Consider the following 15,142-nt stretch of genomic DNA (forward strand, 5'->3'; position numbering starts at 1 on the left):
GCATAGCCTTCAGTTCCCCTACAGCTACCTGGCTGAGTCAGAGCAGCTTCTTGTTAGCTACCATTTGCAGTCCACACAATCCATGCTTAATACTATTTTGTTTGTCTTTTTGTTGATTTGGTTTCTTCATTCTTCTGTGTTTTCTCCAAAAAAAAATCAAGTGGCGGCATGCTTAAGTAGCAGATATGCCTTCTCTATGCTCCTCCAAACCCTGCTTAAAATACCCAGGTTAACAGTGCTAACCCTGCTTTTACAGTCTCACCACTCCTCTTTATTGACAATAAGATGAGGAGCAGCCAGAGCAAGTCTAAAATGACTTTAAAGGATTTCTATAAGCACTCTAGCTCCACACAGTCTGCTAAGGAACACAGCCCTGCAAACAAAATAGAGATGAGCCTGGAAGAAGAGGGAGGGGCTGGCTGGTAGACTGCTGTCAGAAATGAAAAAAGAATTAAAAAGTGTTCAAACTGCACAAAATAAGATTATAGCTGACGTCTCTAAAGTTAAGGTATCTGCTAACAAAATCAAGGACATTACTGATGCCATAGAGTCTAAGGTACAAAATGCAGAAGTCAGAATTTCTGACCTGGAAGATAACCACAATGAAAAAAGTAGTGATGAAAAAAAAAACAGAATTCCTCTCTGATAAGGTTGAAAATCTGAAAAACAGAACCTGGAGGGCTAATCTATGCTTTGTGAGGTTCAGGAAAGAGATTGAGGAAGACAACTTTATAAAATTCATACAGAACTTCATATAGACTGAAATAAAATTATTCTTCTCACCCAACCCTCCAGAAATAGCATGCACACTGGGCTGTGGGGCCTGTAGAAAGTAAACCTCCTAAAGCTGTCTGAGCCAGATAGCTGTCAGATCCAGGACATGTGGCTGTCCTATGACATGGTCCTTCACAAATGCACTTGAGTTCAAAACAATTAAATGGCCTGCCACATGTTCCTGCCCTCTATTTTGAGCTGGGATAAAATAGAGCAGGGTGGCATCTTAGAGACTTAACTGGCTCAGAGATACATGAGCTTTTGTTGGCAACAACCTACTTTGTCAGACCTACTGTCAGTCTCTTAGGTGACACCCTTCCCCTACCTTCTGCCTGGCTTCAGACGGACATGGCTAACCACCTCTCTGCCATTTGGAGCTGCTCCATGATTGACAACATAATGTTAACTCTTTGGGTCTTATGTAGGCTTTAGTCTGGGTTCCCTCTGATCCATTCCTGACGCCCTCATGCAAGGGCCTACCACATGTCTTTCCTCCAATTCCATTCCAACCACAAGTCATTGCAAAAGTACAGTAAAAACAATCTCAAGACTTTGTAGCACCACCAGCTTGGTCCCAGACAACACTAGTTTCAGGACTTTCTACACTTACTGGCAAGTGTATATGTTCCCCTGTCTCTGCTTCTCTCTGGGAAATGACAGTATACCACCCAGACTTGCACTTACTCCATCTGACATGTGGTTTTCATGACGGGGAGTGCACCTGTTCACTCACCTTTGTTATATCCTAGCGTAGTGGGAAAGCTTCCCTGAGCCAGACCTACTTTAAAAAGTAGTTTAGATTCTCTCTGTCTTGCTGCAAGTGAGAGATTTCTCCATTGGTGTCATTAGTCCCAGAATTGAGGTCTATCAGTATTTTCTTCATTCAGTTAAAATTAGGTCTGAAAGTAATCTTCATTCACCAGGCTTAAGTTAAGAGCTGACTAGTTTTCCCCACATTGGGGTTTCTAAAAGGGTGGGCAAAGGCTTGTTCCTATTTCAAAGACCCAGTTCCCTCATCTTTATGATGTTAATGCACCCACCGTTTGAGCCAATGGCATCCTGCTCACTCCAATATCTATCCATGCAGATTGTCTTCCTGGTGGAGACAAGTGAGTGATTCAAGCTCTAAAGGCAGATCCTTCTTAAAAGACCTATCCGGACATGGTGCTCTGCTCCTCTGTCACCATCCCACAGTCCTACCAATGGTTGTTTCAACCTCAGCCAGCAAACTTCATTTTCCCCAAAGCTTTACATTTCAAAATCTGAGGGCTTCCCTTCCTGCTTCTGGATGTGAAGAAAGCTCTGGCCTATTATCTGCAAAGGATCAGAAACTTTAGGATATTCCCATGCCTGTTTGTGACTGTAGCTCCAAGAGGTCGGCTGTTTCATCTCAAAAGACTCTCCAACTGAATTTGCAGTTGCATCAGACTGTTATGAACTCACACATAAGGAATCTTAATCTGTGATTCAAATGCACTCCACCAGACCTCAGGCTACTTCTGCTGCCAGCTCCTGCATGATTTCAGTGTCAGACATTTGCAGAACAGCAGCTTGAAGTTTGGCTCACACTTTCACTAGGCTCTATATAATTGTGGAGGGCTCCTAAAGAGACAGTCCCTTTGGTAAAGTAGAGTAAAACCCAATCATTATTTGCCTGAGGAGACTCAAAGGCCAACTTCCAAGTGTTGTGAGCTCTGCTTTGGAGTCACATACATGTGAGAATATGTACACGGACAACTACTGCTCAAAGGAGAACAGAAAGTTACTTATCAGTAACTGGAATTCTTTGAGGTGTTCTGTTCATACACACATTTGAAGGCCACCCTCTTCCTTGAAGCATGTGGTTGAGATGAAACTGAGAAGCAAGGGCATGCATAGAATAGCCCTCCGGTTCCTGTATCCTCTTGTGGACTGGGCTTGAAGGGAAGAGCTGGAGCCATCTAAACAAGTAAAAGGTAAGGTAAAAATGCAACTAGACAAAAGGCTTGGGCTGAGTCTGTCTACACATGAGAATACGCATGGACATCATCTCAAATAACTCCACTGACTGGGAAATTACTTCTTGTAGAGGAAGAAGCTTAACATTACCTTTACACACGTGTGTGTGAATACACATGAAAAGCCGATAACTTATGACTGGGTGCACAAAGGCATGAGGGTCCACTCCAGCAGCCAGTGACCACTGGGGCACGGGAAGACATAGTTTTTTGCCCTTTACAACCATCTAAAGCAGTGATTCTCAGGCAGAGTGCTGGGGCACTCTACCCCTTATCCCTGAAAAGATAAGCAGGGATGGGCAGGCTCAGGTTCCAGGTGTGAGGAGATACGGGTGAAATCAGGCTTTCCCTACCTGGCTGCTCTGCTGCCCCACACTGCCTGACCCCTCTGCAAGGAGGTAAGACCTGCAATAAATAAACAAGTTTTTTAAATGGGTGCTGGTCAGTTCACAAAAGTGATGATTTCTAATGAGGGGTGTCTTGAGTCTAAAAATGTTGGAAACCACTCATCTAAAGGGTGGTGTAGCAGACTACCATTAGCAGCTGTATGCCATATGGGAATTTCTCTTACTCAGAGGTAATACTAAAGGGGCTGGATCTGTTGTGTATTTATTTGATTTGTACAGTTAGAGCATAAAAGGTAGCCACAAGGTCCAAGAACTAGACTGTGTTTTGTGAAACAGGTTTATACTAGGTTTGTGCTTTCAACATCTTTTCTGAATTTCTCACAACTTCTGCATTCTAAAGTCATGAAGCAGACCTATGAGGCAAGATATGCCTACCCTTGCTAAAGAAGCCCCTATCCATCCCTCATTTCTTTCTCATTGCTAATGATAAAAAGTGTCTCCCATTTACCATCGTTAAAATGCACCACTTTCCTGTACCTTTTGTTTGTTCACTTGATTTCCCAGTGCTCCTTAGATGATCCTTCTAGCTTGCAGCTGTCTTCTACCACATGCATAAAGCAACTTGCATAAGGAGATGAGAGTTTCACCATCTTTCAAACACTGAAATGTTCAGTGTTGAGTATGCTGGGTGGTTCCTGTGTTCTCTCTCTCAGGAGGTTTTAAAAACAGGCCTAGCTATTTTCCACTTCGGGCACTGCTGACTCTGAGCCCCTCACACAGAGATAGGATCACTGCTTGAAATCTCTCTCAGCCACGGCAGACTTCTGTCAATTTGGTTACTCAGTATGAATATCCAAAGGATGCAACAAACACATTTTATAAAAATGAAACAGATAGTCTGTTCTGGAATATGATATCTTATCTTGTGTTTTTTATCTCCTAGAATGTGAACCTATAGAAGCTATAGCTAAGTTTGACTACATGGGAAGATCTGTACGAGAACTGTCCTTCAAAAAAGGAGCTTCCTTACTTCTATATCATCGAGCATCTGAAGACTGGTGGGAAGGAAGGCATAATGGAATTGATGGCCTTGTACCTCACCAATACATAGTGGTGCAGGATATGTAAGAAATGTCTGGTTTAATATATCTGCACTTTATTGGGATGTGTTGGGGAGCAGGATAACTGCAAAACACGGGAGTATTTTGAATGCTCAGCAACACTGAGATTTTGTCTCTAATGTGGGTGGACCATTCTTTGCTTCATTTCCCTGGAGTAATTCTCTGAATGTCATCAGTGAATCAGAGAATGCCAGTAGGCTAATCAACTATATCATTTATAGGAGCAGAGCCACGATGGTAAAAGGAAGAATATGCTGCTTTACTGTTTTAGTTTTACCCTCTGCTTGTAGCAACTGTTGTCATTAAGCATCTGAGTAACTGCGGCTAGATAAGTACACTGTTGTATTTTTATTTTTCTACAGCACTCAGAAGTGTGCTAGGCACACTTCAAAGATGACCTGAAAGCATTACAAGTTAAAGGAGGTGGCACAAGTGAAATAAAAAGAAGCATTGTTAGTGGTTATTAGGAAGAGTTAATGTGGTTGCAGAGACACTCTTATTTGTTTACTTTTAATGATACGAGATGATAGAAGCCATGATGCCTTCTGCCCCCGAGAGTGACCTCTCAGTATATTTTCTTTTCAGGGATGATACATTCTCAGATACACTGAGCCAGAAGGCTGACAGTGAAGCTAGCAGTGGGCCAATAACTGAGGACAAATCCTCATCCAAGGACATGAATTCTCCAACTGATCGTCATCCTGATATATATTTAGGAAGGTAAGCTGAACACAGCAGTATGTTTGTATTGCCTCTCAGCCACCAAATTATTCCTCCACTCGTGCATCGCGAAGATTTCTTCACATGCTTTGTGTTCATAGTGCAAACTTGTTTTATGGTTTCTATGTTTGTGTAGGCAAAGAAAGAGATCTGAACCCCCAGCTCCTCAAAGACGCCCCGGAAGAACCAATGATGGTCACTGCCCTGTACATCCACCACACACCCTCAGCAACTCCTCAGTGGAGCTAGGTTCCCCCAACACTGGAAGTCACTGCAGTCCTCGAACCCTCCTTCAGAATCGTAACCTCAGCGCAGATAGTCCTGAGAGAAGACGTAGGCCTGGGCATGGCAGCCTTACCAACATTAATAGGCATGACTCACTAAAGAAAATTGATAGCCCTCCAATTAGAAGATCAACATCATCTGGTCAGTACACAGGTTTCAATGACCATAAACCACTGGACCCAGAGTCAATAGCTCAGGTTAGTATCCTTTTTTAATGTGTCTAGGAGAGCATGTCAGTGACATCTCAATGAAGAGCATAATGCAGAGCAACCAGCTTAATATTCTATTGGATACAAAAAATCCCACTGGAATTTCTAATACAGAGCATGGGACAGGGAAGATGAACTAGAGGATCATGTATGGAAAAGCATAGGAATGAATAGAAATTGCAGTACCAGTAAAAATGAAATTATTTATAATTATGCTCCATTTATTTATTTAATTGCCTCTGCCACTTAGAGTACTAGAAGATGTACAGCTGTAGTTTCTCAGATATGTAAATTCCTGTGCTTTGTTGAAGGCTGGTCTAATTTATTTAATTAATGTGCTGTTATATCAGAAACTTACTATCTTTGCCTTAAAGTATTACCCATAACCATTTGAAACATGCAAATTTGATTTCAAGAGTTCTTTTGTTTCTATATCAATTTACCAGTTTGACTCTTGTAGCTGTGCATAGGAAACCTAACTGTGAATGCAAATAACCCTGATTATGCTGACGCTGTACATGTAGGAATGGTGGCTGGTCTTCCTCAGCAGTACAGAACCTGAAACGCACATATTGACAAGGGGAAAAGACTGGACTGTATTTACTCAAAGCTAAGATGAGGGTTTATTTCCCCCGTCAGCATGGGGGGAAAGCCCCTTGTCTTAGATCCACATACAGAGGTGGAAGGTGGTGGCAGGCAACTGCTGTGGCTCTGACTCTAGCCCTGAGTTCACACTGGGGCCAGAGTCAAACCCAAAGTAACCCGTTGTTCCCCGTCTGCTTCCCCTCTGCAGCTTCTGCTCCCTCTACTTCCTTCTTCCCCCTCCTTCCTGTCAGGTGCAGCTCAGCTCCGACTCAGTCTGGGTTCTCTCCCAGGCACGGGGTACAGGGAAACTGTCCCCTGCCTGGCCTGTCAACAGTGCTGAGACTGCGGCAAGGCCAGCAGGCACAGTGCTTCCACGTGTTGTGCTCCAGGAGGAAACAGAGCCCAAGTAGCATCTGATAGTAAAGGGTGAGGGGAAGGGAGGGGGAAGAGGCAGAGACCGGGGAGTGGGGGAAAGGGGTAGATATTATGAGCGGGGGCGGGGGGCAGAAGCTGTGGGGAGCTGGGTGCCAGTGATGGGGGAACAGAAAAGCTGCAAGGGGAAAAAGTAGGGGGGCAGAGAGTAAGCAGGTCATCTACTCCTCCCAGCTACCTGATCTAGCAGTGCAGAGGGGATGAACGTAAGCCATCATCCAATCATTACATTAGATTCTACACCTGAAAAAATACAACAAATGTATACATTTTCCATATATAGAATGTAATTAAGGGGGGGGTCTTAAATTCAAGTCTGACTTAGTTTCAAATAAATATGGTAATTCCATACAGTAGCCCTGTTACTTTGTGTTACCTCTGCTCATCATATCTTGGGCTGATAAATACGTTTACCTTCATCAAAGCTCGGTTCGTTTAAGATATTTGTCGGAGAATCAGAGCAGCGCCGGCAGCTGCTTTCTGATCCCCCCCCCCACAACCGGAGCAGTAAAACTTTCACCTGACAGGCGGGTAGTGATGGATGGGGTGAAATTAACCAGGCACAGACGCGTGTTGGTTACAGGAGATTGTTTACTTACGTCGCCCAGATAGTGACGTGCGACGCAGGCTGAGCCTTTGTTCCTGTTACAGTAGCTTCAGTTACAGTTGAACGAATAAGGTCGGGTTACGATATCGAGCAATGACGAACGAAGCGCGCCAAGAACGGACTATCGAGCCTGCAGGGCTTTATTATGTCAAAATTAACGATGATGGGGAGAGATTGACATCTGATCACACCGTCAGTCTACTATGGTGATGGACTCAGGTCTCTCCTCAGAGATTTTTCCGGGGTTCTCCGACTTGGGCAGAAACTGCTAAACTATTTATAGACAGAGGTGTCTGACGGAGATACCCAATGATGAACCGTTATGTGGAATCTTTAATTTTCTGGCAAGCAGCAGTTCCAATTGCAGGGATTTATGGCAGGGCTATCCCCTTTCACCCTGACCAGTCTTAAGTTTCGTTTCTTGTTTGTGACGTGGGCATAAATTATATACAGCTCTCCGCCAGGATTTTGTTTCAGGAGTTTCTAGCAAGGATTTCTTTTTAACCCTTAGTTGACTACTTGAATGGTATCTCTTGCTAGTGGCATGGGCACTGATTAACTGGGTTGTAACAATATTGTTATGTGAAGAGTGCACAATCTGAAGTTACCACCAAATTTCAAAAGCATTTTAACATTCTGCTCTGAGGTTTTAAGAGGTTGTGTAATTATTGCCACCAAATTAACTGCTCATAAAAATGGTGGGGAAGAGAAAGTCTTGGTCATTTTTTTTTTTTATTTTTTTTTAGCTTTTCTTTGGCTACCTAAAATCAAAGAGCAATTACAACTGATTATTCCTAGCACTTTAAGTACTAGGGTAAGAAATATTTACTGTTCTTCAAAAGTCATACACAACCGTGTCCAAATATAGCTCAGCTTATTCACACCTAGACCACTGATATTTTATAATGGCAGAATCTGTACTTTGAATATACACACACACATGGTTGTGAACCAGCAGGAAACACCTGCTATTTTTCATATATAACCCACTTGTCCCTCCACACCACTGACCTAATCTTGGCGTGTTTATTTAGCAGTGTTCTTTAAATTCAAATATGCAAAATAAGTAACAGGAATTATTCTTTAAAAAGGGATCTTGTTAAACAGCATTTTGCAAAATTACTGTCAAATTGTATCTAGTATCATGCTTTTTCCACCTGAAACATAAAGCTACAAAGATAAGGACACTATGGAGACATCATTTATATGTAAAAACACAGTGAATGAGCAAAAAAAGGAGAGCTTGTTGCTACAGATATTTTTAAAGCATATGCAGCATTTTTAGAAAATGAAGGTCATCATCATTCAAAATGTCTCTAATTTTAATTCCAATACACATGCCTTTCTTCCATTGAATTTACAAATTGGAAGGTACTATATTCAGTGTTCATCTAAATCTGTTAGGCAGCTTTGAATAGAGCTTTCCAACTTCAGTTTTACCTTTGTTTAAAAACCCTTATTTTAGAATATTGATCCTGTATAGTATAGAATGAGATAAAAGATATAGCCAATTAAATAGTTAGCGGCAGATGGGCTAGAATTTTAACAGTTGTTGATATGTGAACGGATAGATTCAGACTTTTTAAAAAGTGCATGTTGCCAGCATACCAACAAATATTTGTATTCTTATAGTGTGGGAGTGATATTGTAAGCTGTGATCATCTAGGAAATGTGTGAGGGGCAAGGTTTTTTGTAGATCTCTTTCATTGGACCTACTACATATATGGGACAGACTTAGACAAGCTTTTGAATGCAATGCATTTTTCTCTAAGTCTGATGGAAAAAGCAGGCATAGTCTTTTACAAAATATATACATTTATATAAAAATGTACAGTCTGCAGGGTTGTGAAACTGAAGAAGTAAATTCCTAGGGGTAGCAGACAAACAGATCACAGAAGAAAGATCACCCTAATTTTAATGAGAGCGTATGGTGCACTGGATGAGATGTGACACGTTTTGGGATACACAACTGTAGGATCCATGAATTCTGATGGGGGCTATTCTGGGGGAGGGCTTTGATTGTTGTAGCAGTGGAGATGTTTTGACAGGTTTTGTATTTGTTGTTAAGGCAAGTCTATGACCCACTTGACACAGCAGAGAGTTTGCTTCTGATGATGAGTTGAGCAAGGTTAAAGGGTTGTCTGAAAGCCAGGAGCAAGGGGACAGGGAATATTTCTTTCAAGGTCTGATTGTTCTTGAGTATAGGATGCAATTGTTTGATCGTTCTTCTTAACCATTCAAGTGTACAATAGTAGGTGACCACCAAAGGTGTGCAGTCACAGTACAGTTGCTTTTTGTACAGTAGCAGGTTACTTATTGCAGGGTATTTGAGTAGCTATTTAAAAGATTCAGTCTGTTTCTCTGTTGGAGTGTCTTTGTTGTATAAAGTCAAATTTCAAGTCAGCAAAATGGGTGTTGTAGTCTCCTCAGAGCAGATGCAGTGGTACCCGAGGGCCTGACTACATTACAGTTCTTTCTTTGTGTTTGAAATAATTGCTGGTTTTGTGGACGCAGTCATTTAAACAACAAGAAAATGTTTTCACTAGCTTGACTGAATTTTGACCCTGAAGCATCATGGAACAGATTATAGACATCCTCTCACTTTGTTCAGCCAGACATTTTATCATTTAAGGTCATTTTTTAGTACTGTAGTGTAAACAGACTTTAATATCATCCAGTAATGAAAGTAGATGGCTTACAACTTAAGTCAAGCATTTTTTTCAGACCTCCCTGCCTCCTTTGTCATCAGTATTCGTTTTAATAACTTGCTGCTTTCATTCTCTCTCTCTGCTGTAACCAGGATATTGAAGAGACAATGAATACAGCTCTGAACGAACTTCGTGAGTTGGAACGCCAGAGCTCGGCAAAGCACGCCCCTGATGTGGTGCTGGATACATTGGAACAAATGAAAAATTCTCCCACCCCTGCCACCTCGACAGAATCCCTAAGTCCTCTCCATAGTGTTGTATTAAGAAGCACTGAGCCTCAGATTCGACGTAGCACTAGTTCTTCCAGTGATACAATGAGTACTTTCAAGCCCATGGTAGCTCCTAGAATGGGAGTGCAGTTAAAACCCCCTGCCCTAAGGCCAAAACCCATTGTTCTTCCCAAAACAAATCCAAGCATAGGACCTTCCCCTCCTTCCCAAGGTCCAACGGACAAGTCTTGCACAATGTAAAAAGCTAGGCAGCCCTCATAAGTAAGAGGGGGCCATGTTACTGAAAGGAATGAATTAGTGATAAAAGTCAGGGGTTCCATAACATAATTAGTTCATGTTTATAACTGGAGAGGTCTTGTTTTTCAGTGTATTTGAATGTAACTAGCTACATTACCATGGGCATTGGTAATTTCTATTGTTTCAATTTTTTAAAAACTGGACAATTGTGTGTCATTATAAAAACAAAACACAGACTTACTTGAAAACTTGATGCTGCACCATTTGTAATAAAAGCAACACAAATCACAAGTAGCTTCCCACATTGTACCATATTTCACAGTCTTACGGTAGTTTACTTAAATGATCCTGTGCAAAGGTAATGTGAAAGGATTCATAAGGGGATGTGGAACCATCACTAGATCACTGGTTCCCATCCCAGACTGGCTTGTGAAAAATGGAAGTTAGTGTGTGAGACTTATTCATAGTTTCATAGTAATTAGGGGTCAGAAGGGACCTAAATAGATCATCTAGTCTGACCCCCCACCACTGGCAGGAGCACACGCTGGGATCACATGACCCCAGACAGGTGTTCATCCAACTTCTTTTTTAATTTACCCAAGGTAGAAGCGAGGACCACTTGCCTAGGAAGTTGGTTCCAGATCCTAGCTACCCTAACAGTGAAATAGTGCCTCCTAATCTCTAACCTGAACCTATTCTCCAGCAGCTTCTGGCCATTGTTCCTCGTCACCCCAGGTGCTGCTGGGGGGAATAGGGCCCTTCCTATTTGCTGCTGATCTCCCCTAACGAGTTTGTAGGCAGCCACCAAATCCCCCCTCAACCTCCGTTTGCTGACGCTGAACAGGTTCAGGTCCCTCAGCCTCTCCTCATAGGGCCTGCCCTGTTGCCCTCCAACCAAGTGGGTGGCCCTCCTCTGAACCCTCTCAAGGCAGGCCACATCCTTCTTAAAGTGCGGTGCCCAGAACTGAATGCAGTACTCCAATTGAGGCCAGACCAGTGTTGCATAGAGGGAGAGTATCAGCTCTCTGGACTGGCTTGAGATGCTTGAGACCAGCTTATTAAAGTACTTGTGTAATGGACAGGAAATTTCAGTCCACAGAATTATTTAAAAGACAAAAATAAAACCAAATGCCATGCACATCTTCACAATTGGCACAATGTATTTAAGTATCCTTGCTAGCAGTCTACTGAATTGGTATGCAGACTGCTTTACTCTCACTAATATAGTATCACTTCTGGTCAGGGTTAAAGTATATTGCCAGGATAGCGTGGAGAAATTTCTTATGCAGTCACCTGGTGTCCCTTTGCAGTGAAGCTAGAACTTCAGTTCTTGGGGCTATCAGACACCTTTCACAAACACTAAATTTGCTTAAAGTTTACAGTTCAGTGATCCAAGGATCTGGATGCATGCAAATCTGTGGATCTCTGTGCAGGACTAAAACGAGAGAGTAAAAGAATCAGCTAAACTATCATTCAAGAAAATGTTCCTCGGAACTTATTACTTGGTATTTAAATAACTTAAGTTGAAATAATTATAGTTTCCAGCTGCTGTAGCTTCATTAGTTAGCCTACACAGTAAAAACAATATGCAGTTTCCTCAATTACACTTACTAGAGTGAGTTCCTCTTGGGAGCTAGACTGACTCCTTCTAATTATGCAGGGGCTTGGTCAAAGGATAGATATTTTATGTTCTACTGCCTAGGATCAATCTGAATAAAGTTTACCAGAACCACTTTTTCTCCCTCATGTCCATATATGAGTGAAGCCTTCACTTTGCTTAGTGCTTCATTGTTTTCTGTTACATGTAAACTAATTGTACAGCTGTTTGCACATTGTACACTAAGCCATAACATTATTTCTGTGAATATTTTTTTCAATGCCACCTGCCCAGTCTGTTGGGTAATTTGCAGCAGGTTAGGCAACCATGAAGACTGATTTATAATAAGGAATATCTTACTGGTTGCTATTACCTAAAATATCATGGCCGAAACAAAAAATCCAGCTGATATTCTGCTATAAAAATAAAACTGGTTTCACATGCAGGTTGTCTTTCTACATAGCATTCGTTTCATCTTACCATTCTTTCCATGGAACGTTTTAAGGTATACTACTCACTATACAGAAAGCTAACTGGGGAGAGAGGAGTGTTAATGACTCATTACAAAGATTTGGTTAGCGTATTGGAATCTAGGTAAGATGACAGAGACCATGTCTTGTTGTCATTTGAGAATTATTTATTGCTGCTGGGGTTTGCTAATTACAGATAAGGGAACACAGAGCCCAGAATATGACAAATATCCCATAAAGTACATTCAAGAACAAGGCTATCTGGGTCGTTCCCATTGTTCCTAGTACTTGCACTCCAACTAGGGGATCAAGGAGTCTATAAGTACATCTGTTTGGGGGAGGGGCTGTCAGATATTTAAATTCTTATCTACCATGGTGAACCGTGAGGCACCGGTCGGATCTACTGAGGTAACAACTGTGCACACAGTGTAACAATCTGTCAAGTTTATGTTTAATTATACACTTCTTGACTGTGCCCTGTAGTTGTAAGTTCCATTGCAAGGTTCTAACTGAGGCCAGTCTCAGCTATAGGCTAAATTTAGTCTATACTGTAGTTATGTTCACCTGTCAAGAACTAGAAGTTATCAAATAGTTTCCAAATTTACTAGGATCAGTGGAACAAACTGGAATTTCAGCTTTCATTTACGTGCAGTTCTTGTCTAGTATTTTTTTAAATAACCTATGTGGCATAATTGAGATGGATACCTGTATCTTTAAATTACATAGGGAATTTTGTATGTTTAAATAACTGTACTGGACTCCATAATGCTTATATTAGAAATTGTTTAGCAAAAGAAAATATTAGAAACAGTGCATTTAGTGAATGCATCCACTTAAAGCATTCACACAAGTTAAATGTGTAGTTTGATGGTTATTATAGATACTTAAAAGTATAGTAAGTGGATATGTAACAGGAAAGACTGATACAACTACAGACGCACTAAAGGGTAACTCCTGCACACCTAATCAAATCAGTATTGTCCTTTACTGTCAGTTTGATAAATTGCAGTACTGGTAGCTGCCTGCTTGTTGACTGTTACCTAATTGTGTCTATGTACATCTGTAGTATGTACATGTGAAAGTGCCTTTAAAATTTTAGAGGAGCTTTAGCCTTGCTCTTGTACTGTTGCATTTCCATTGCGTTCCTCCTTGCGCTTATATTGTTGCATTTTCATGAAATTTTCCCTGCTCTTGTATAGCTGCATTGCCATTGCATTCCTTCCGTTCTCAAAGAACAAAAAAAGTTGAATTTACACAGTTCTGGAAGAAAAATGTACTGTTAATCTGTTGTGACAATGCACTTTTATGTATAGTACTGTACATTTTGGCATGTACCATTACAAGCTTCAGTATACATTCAGATTTGTTCCTCATAGTGTATCTTTATAATAAAGAAAATAGTTCTGTCTGTGTTTGTGTAGTTTTAATGGTGTGACCTTCCATATACTTTTTTTTTTGTATGCGTCTCCCCAGATTACTTTACTTTTCCTCTCCTCAGTAATGTGAAGAGAAGAGGTTTGGAGTTCCTCCAGTTCTGCAGGGAAAAATTAATTGGGTGGACAGAAGATCCTTTACAGATGAGACTCTAGTCAGAGATTTGACAACAAGATTTGAGGCATAGCGACAGGTCTCCACAAAGACCTCCATTACCATCCCTCAGCTTTCACCCTTTCCTGAACAAACCTGCTGTTGTTTTGGATGGGACTTCATAGAGAAACACTGCTGGCACACTTTTAGATCAGCTAGAGAGGGTTTTAGTTGAACATGAAGTCTTAATTTGTGCACTGTGCTTTAAACTCCCACTCCGCAAAGGGTCACACAATCAAACTTGTATGTTCTCAACAGGGTAGCATTACTAATACGCATTTCAGAACTTTTAGGAACATTTTTGTTGAAACACATACGTTTGTCAAAACAGTCTTTTCACTAAAATACAACACCTTCAACTAACAGTTTAGTGGGAATGTTTCTTAGCTCCAAGATTGCAATTGAAATTATTTTGTAGATATATCACAAATTCAGATTAAGTATCTTTGGACATAATTTGTAACTTAACTCTATAACTGCTGTAGGACTTGTGTCAGCAGTGTCGTCTGGGCCAACTCCATCAGTGTTGTTTTCTGACTATTAGTATTATTTAGGATCATGTCAGGCTCCCTCGGTGTGGATGATCTGTGTATTGGCCGTCAGGACGGTGTCTGTGATGCAGTACCCCAACAACCCCATTGTTACAAGAGAAAGAGGCTTTGATTCTTAGTAGCAAAGAGCTCCAGGTTTATTGTCTACAAACAAGCCAAGACACTAGTATCTGTGATCAGCCAGAGCCCAGTGCTTGCCAGGTTATTTGAAGGCATGGTACAGGCATAATACACAGTGGATGCACCCCCTAAGCCCAATACAAAGTATCAAGGGTTCTTGGGTCCCTTTGTATACATTGATCAGAACAACTTCCTGTTCACAGCCTATAGATCCTAACTCTTGCCAACTACCAAAACATCATTGGGTAATTCTCATGAGTTACTGCAACTTTCTCAGATGTGGAAACCTGTTTACCAGGTCACTCTGATCCTTGATTTGGTGTCCTGTACATGTCTCTTATCAATTCTCTCCCTTGCTGTTGTCTTTCCAAAGTGGACTAACAAGTTACCTTATAACACTTCTGTGCAAGCCGTATATGAGACCCCTAGTTTCATGGTCACTAAGGCCTATTTTGCTCAGTCAGTGCTATTAAGGAAAATATCAGTGTGATTTGTATATGCACTGATCAATGGCTGTATTAATCCATACTCCAGTGAGGCCTACACTTACTTTCCATTAGAGAGG

General features: G+C 41.3%; 1 protein-coding gene across 2 annotated transcripts in view; it reads left to right on the forward strand.

Moving 5' to 3' along the window:
* The window catches only part of SRGAP1 (SLIT-ROBO Rho GTPase activating protein 1), a 246,350-nt gene extending 232,623 nt beyond the window's left edge, over positions 1-13,727 (forward strand). For both annotated transcript variants that reach the window (XM_019493050.2, XM_014595919.3), the window contains exons 19-22: positions 4,062-4,242; positions 4,825-4,959; positions 5,096-5,441; positions 9,878-13,727. In XM_019493050.2, coding sequence (XP_019348595.1) covers positions 4,062-4,242; positions 4,825-4,959; positions 5,096-5,441; positions 9,878-10,255 — 1,040 coding nt within the window. In that variant the 3' untranslated portion in view covers positions 10,256-13,727. The remainder of the gene's footprint in view (positions 1-4,061; positions 4,243-4,824; positions 4,960-5,095; positions 5,442-9,877) is intronic.
* Positions 13,728-15,142: the final 1,415 nt, after the last annotated feature.

The sequence above is a fragment of the Alligator mississippiensis genome, chromosome 4 (assembly GCF_030867095.1).
Source record: "Alligator mississippiensis isolate rAllMis1 chromosome 4, rAllMis1, whole genome shotgun sequence".
Lineage (NCBI taxonomy): Eukaryota > Metazoa > Chordata > Crocodylia > Alligatoridae > Alligator > Alligator mississippiensis.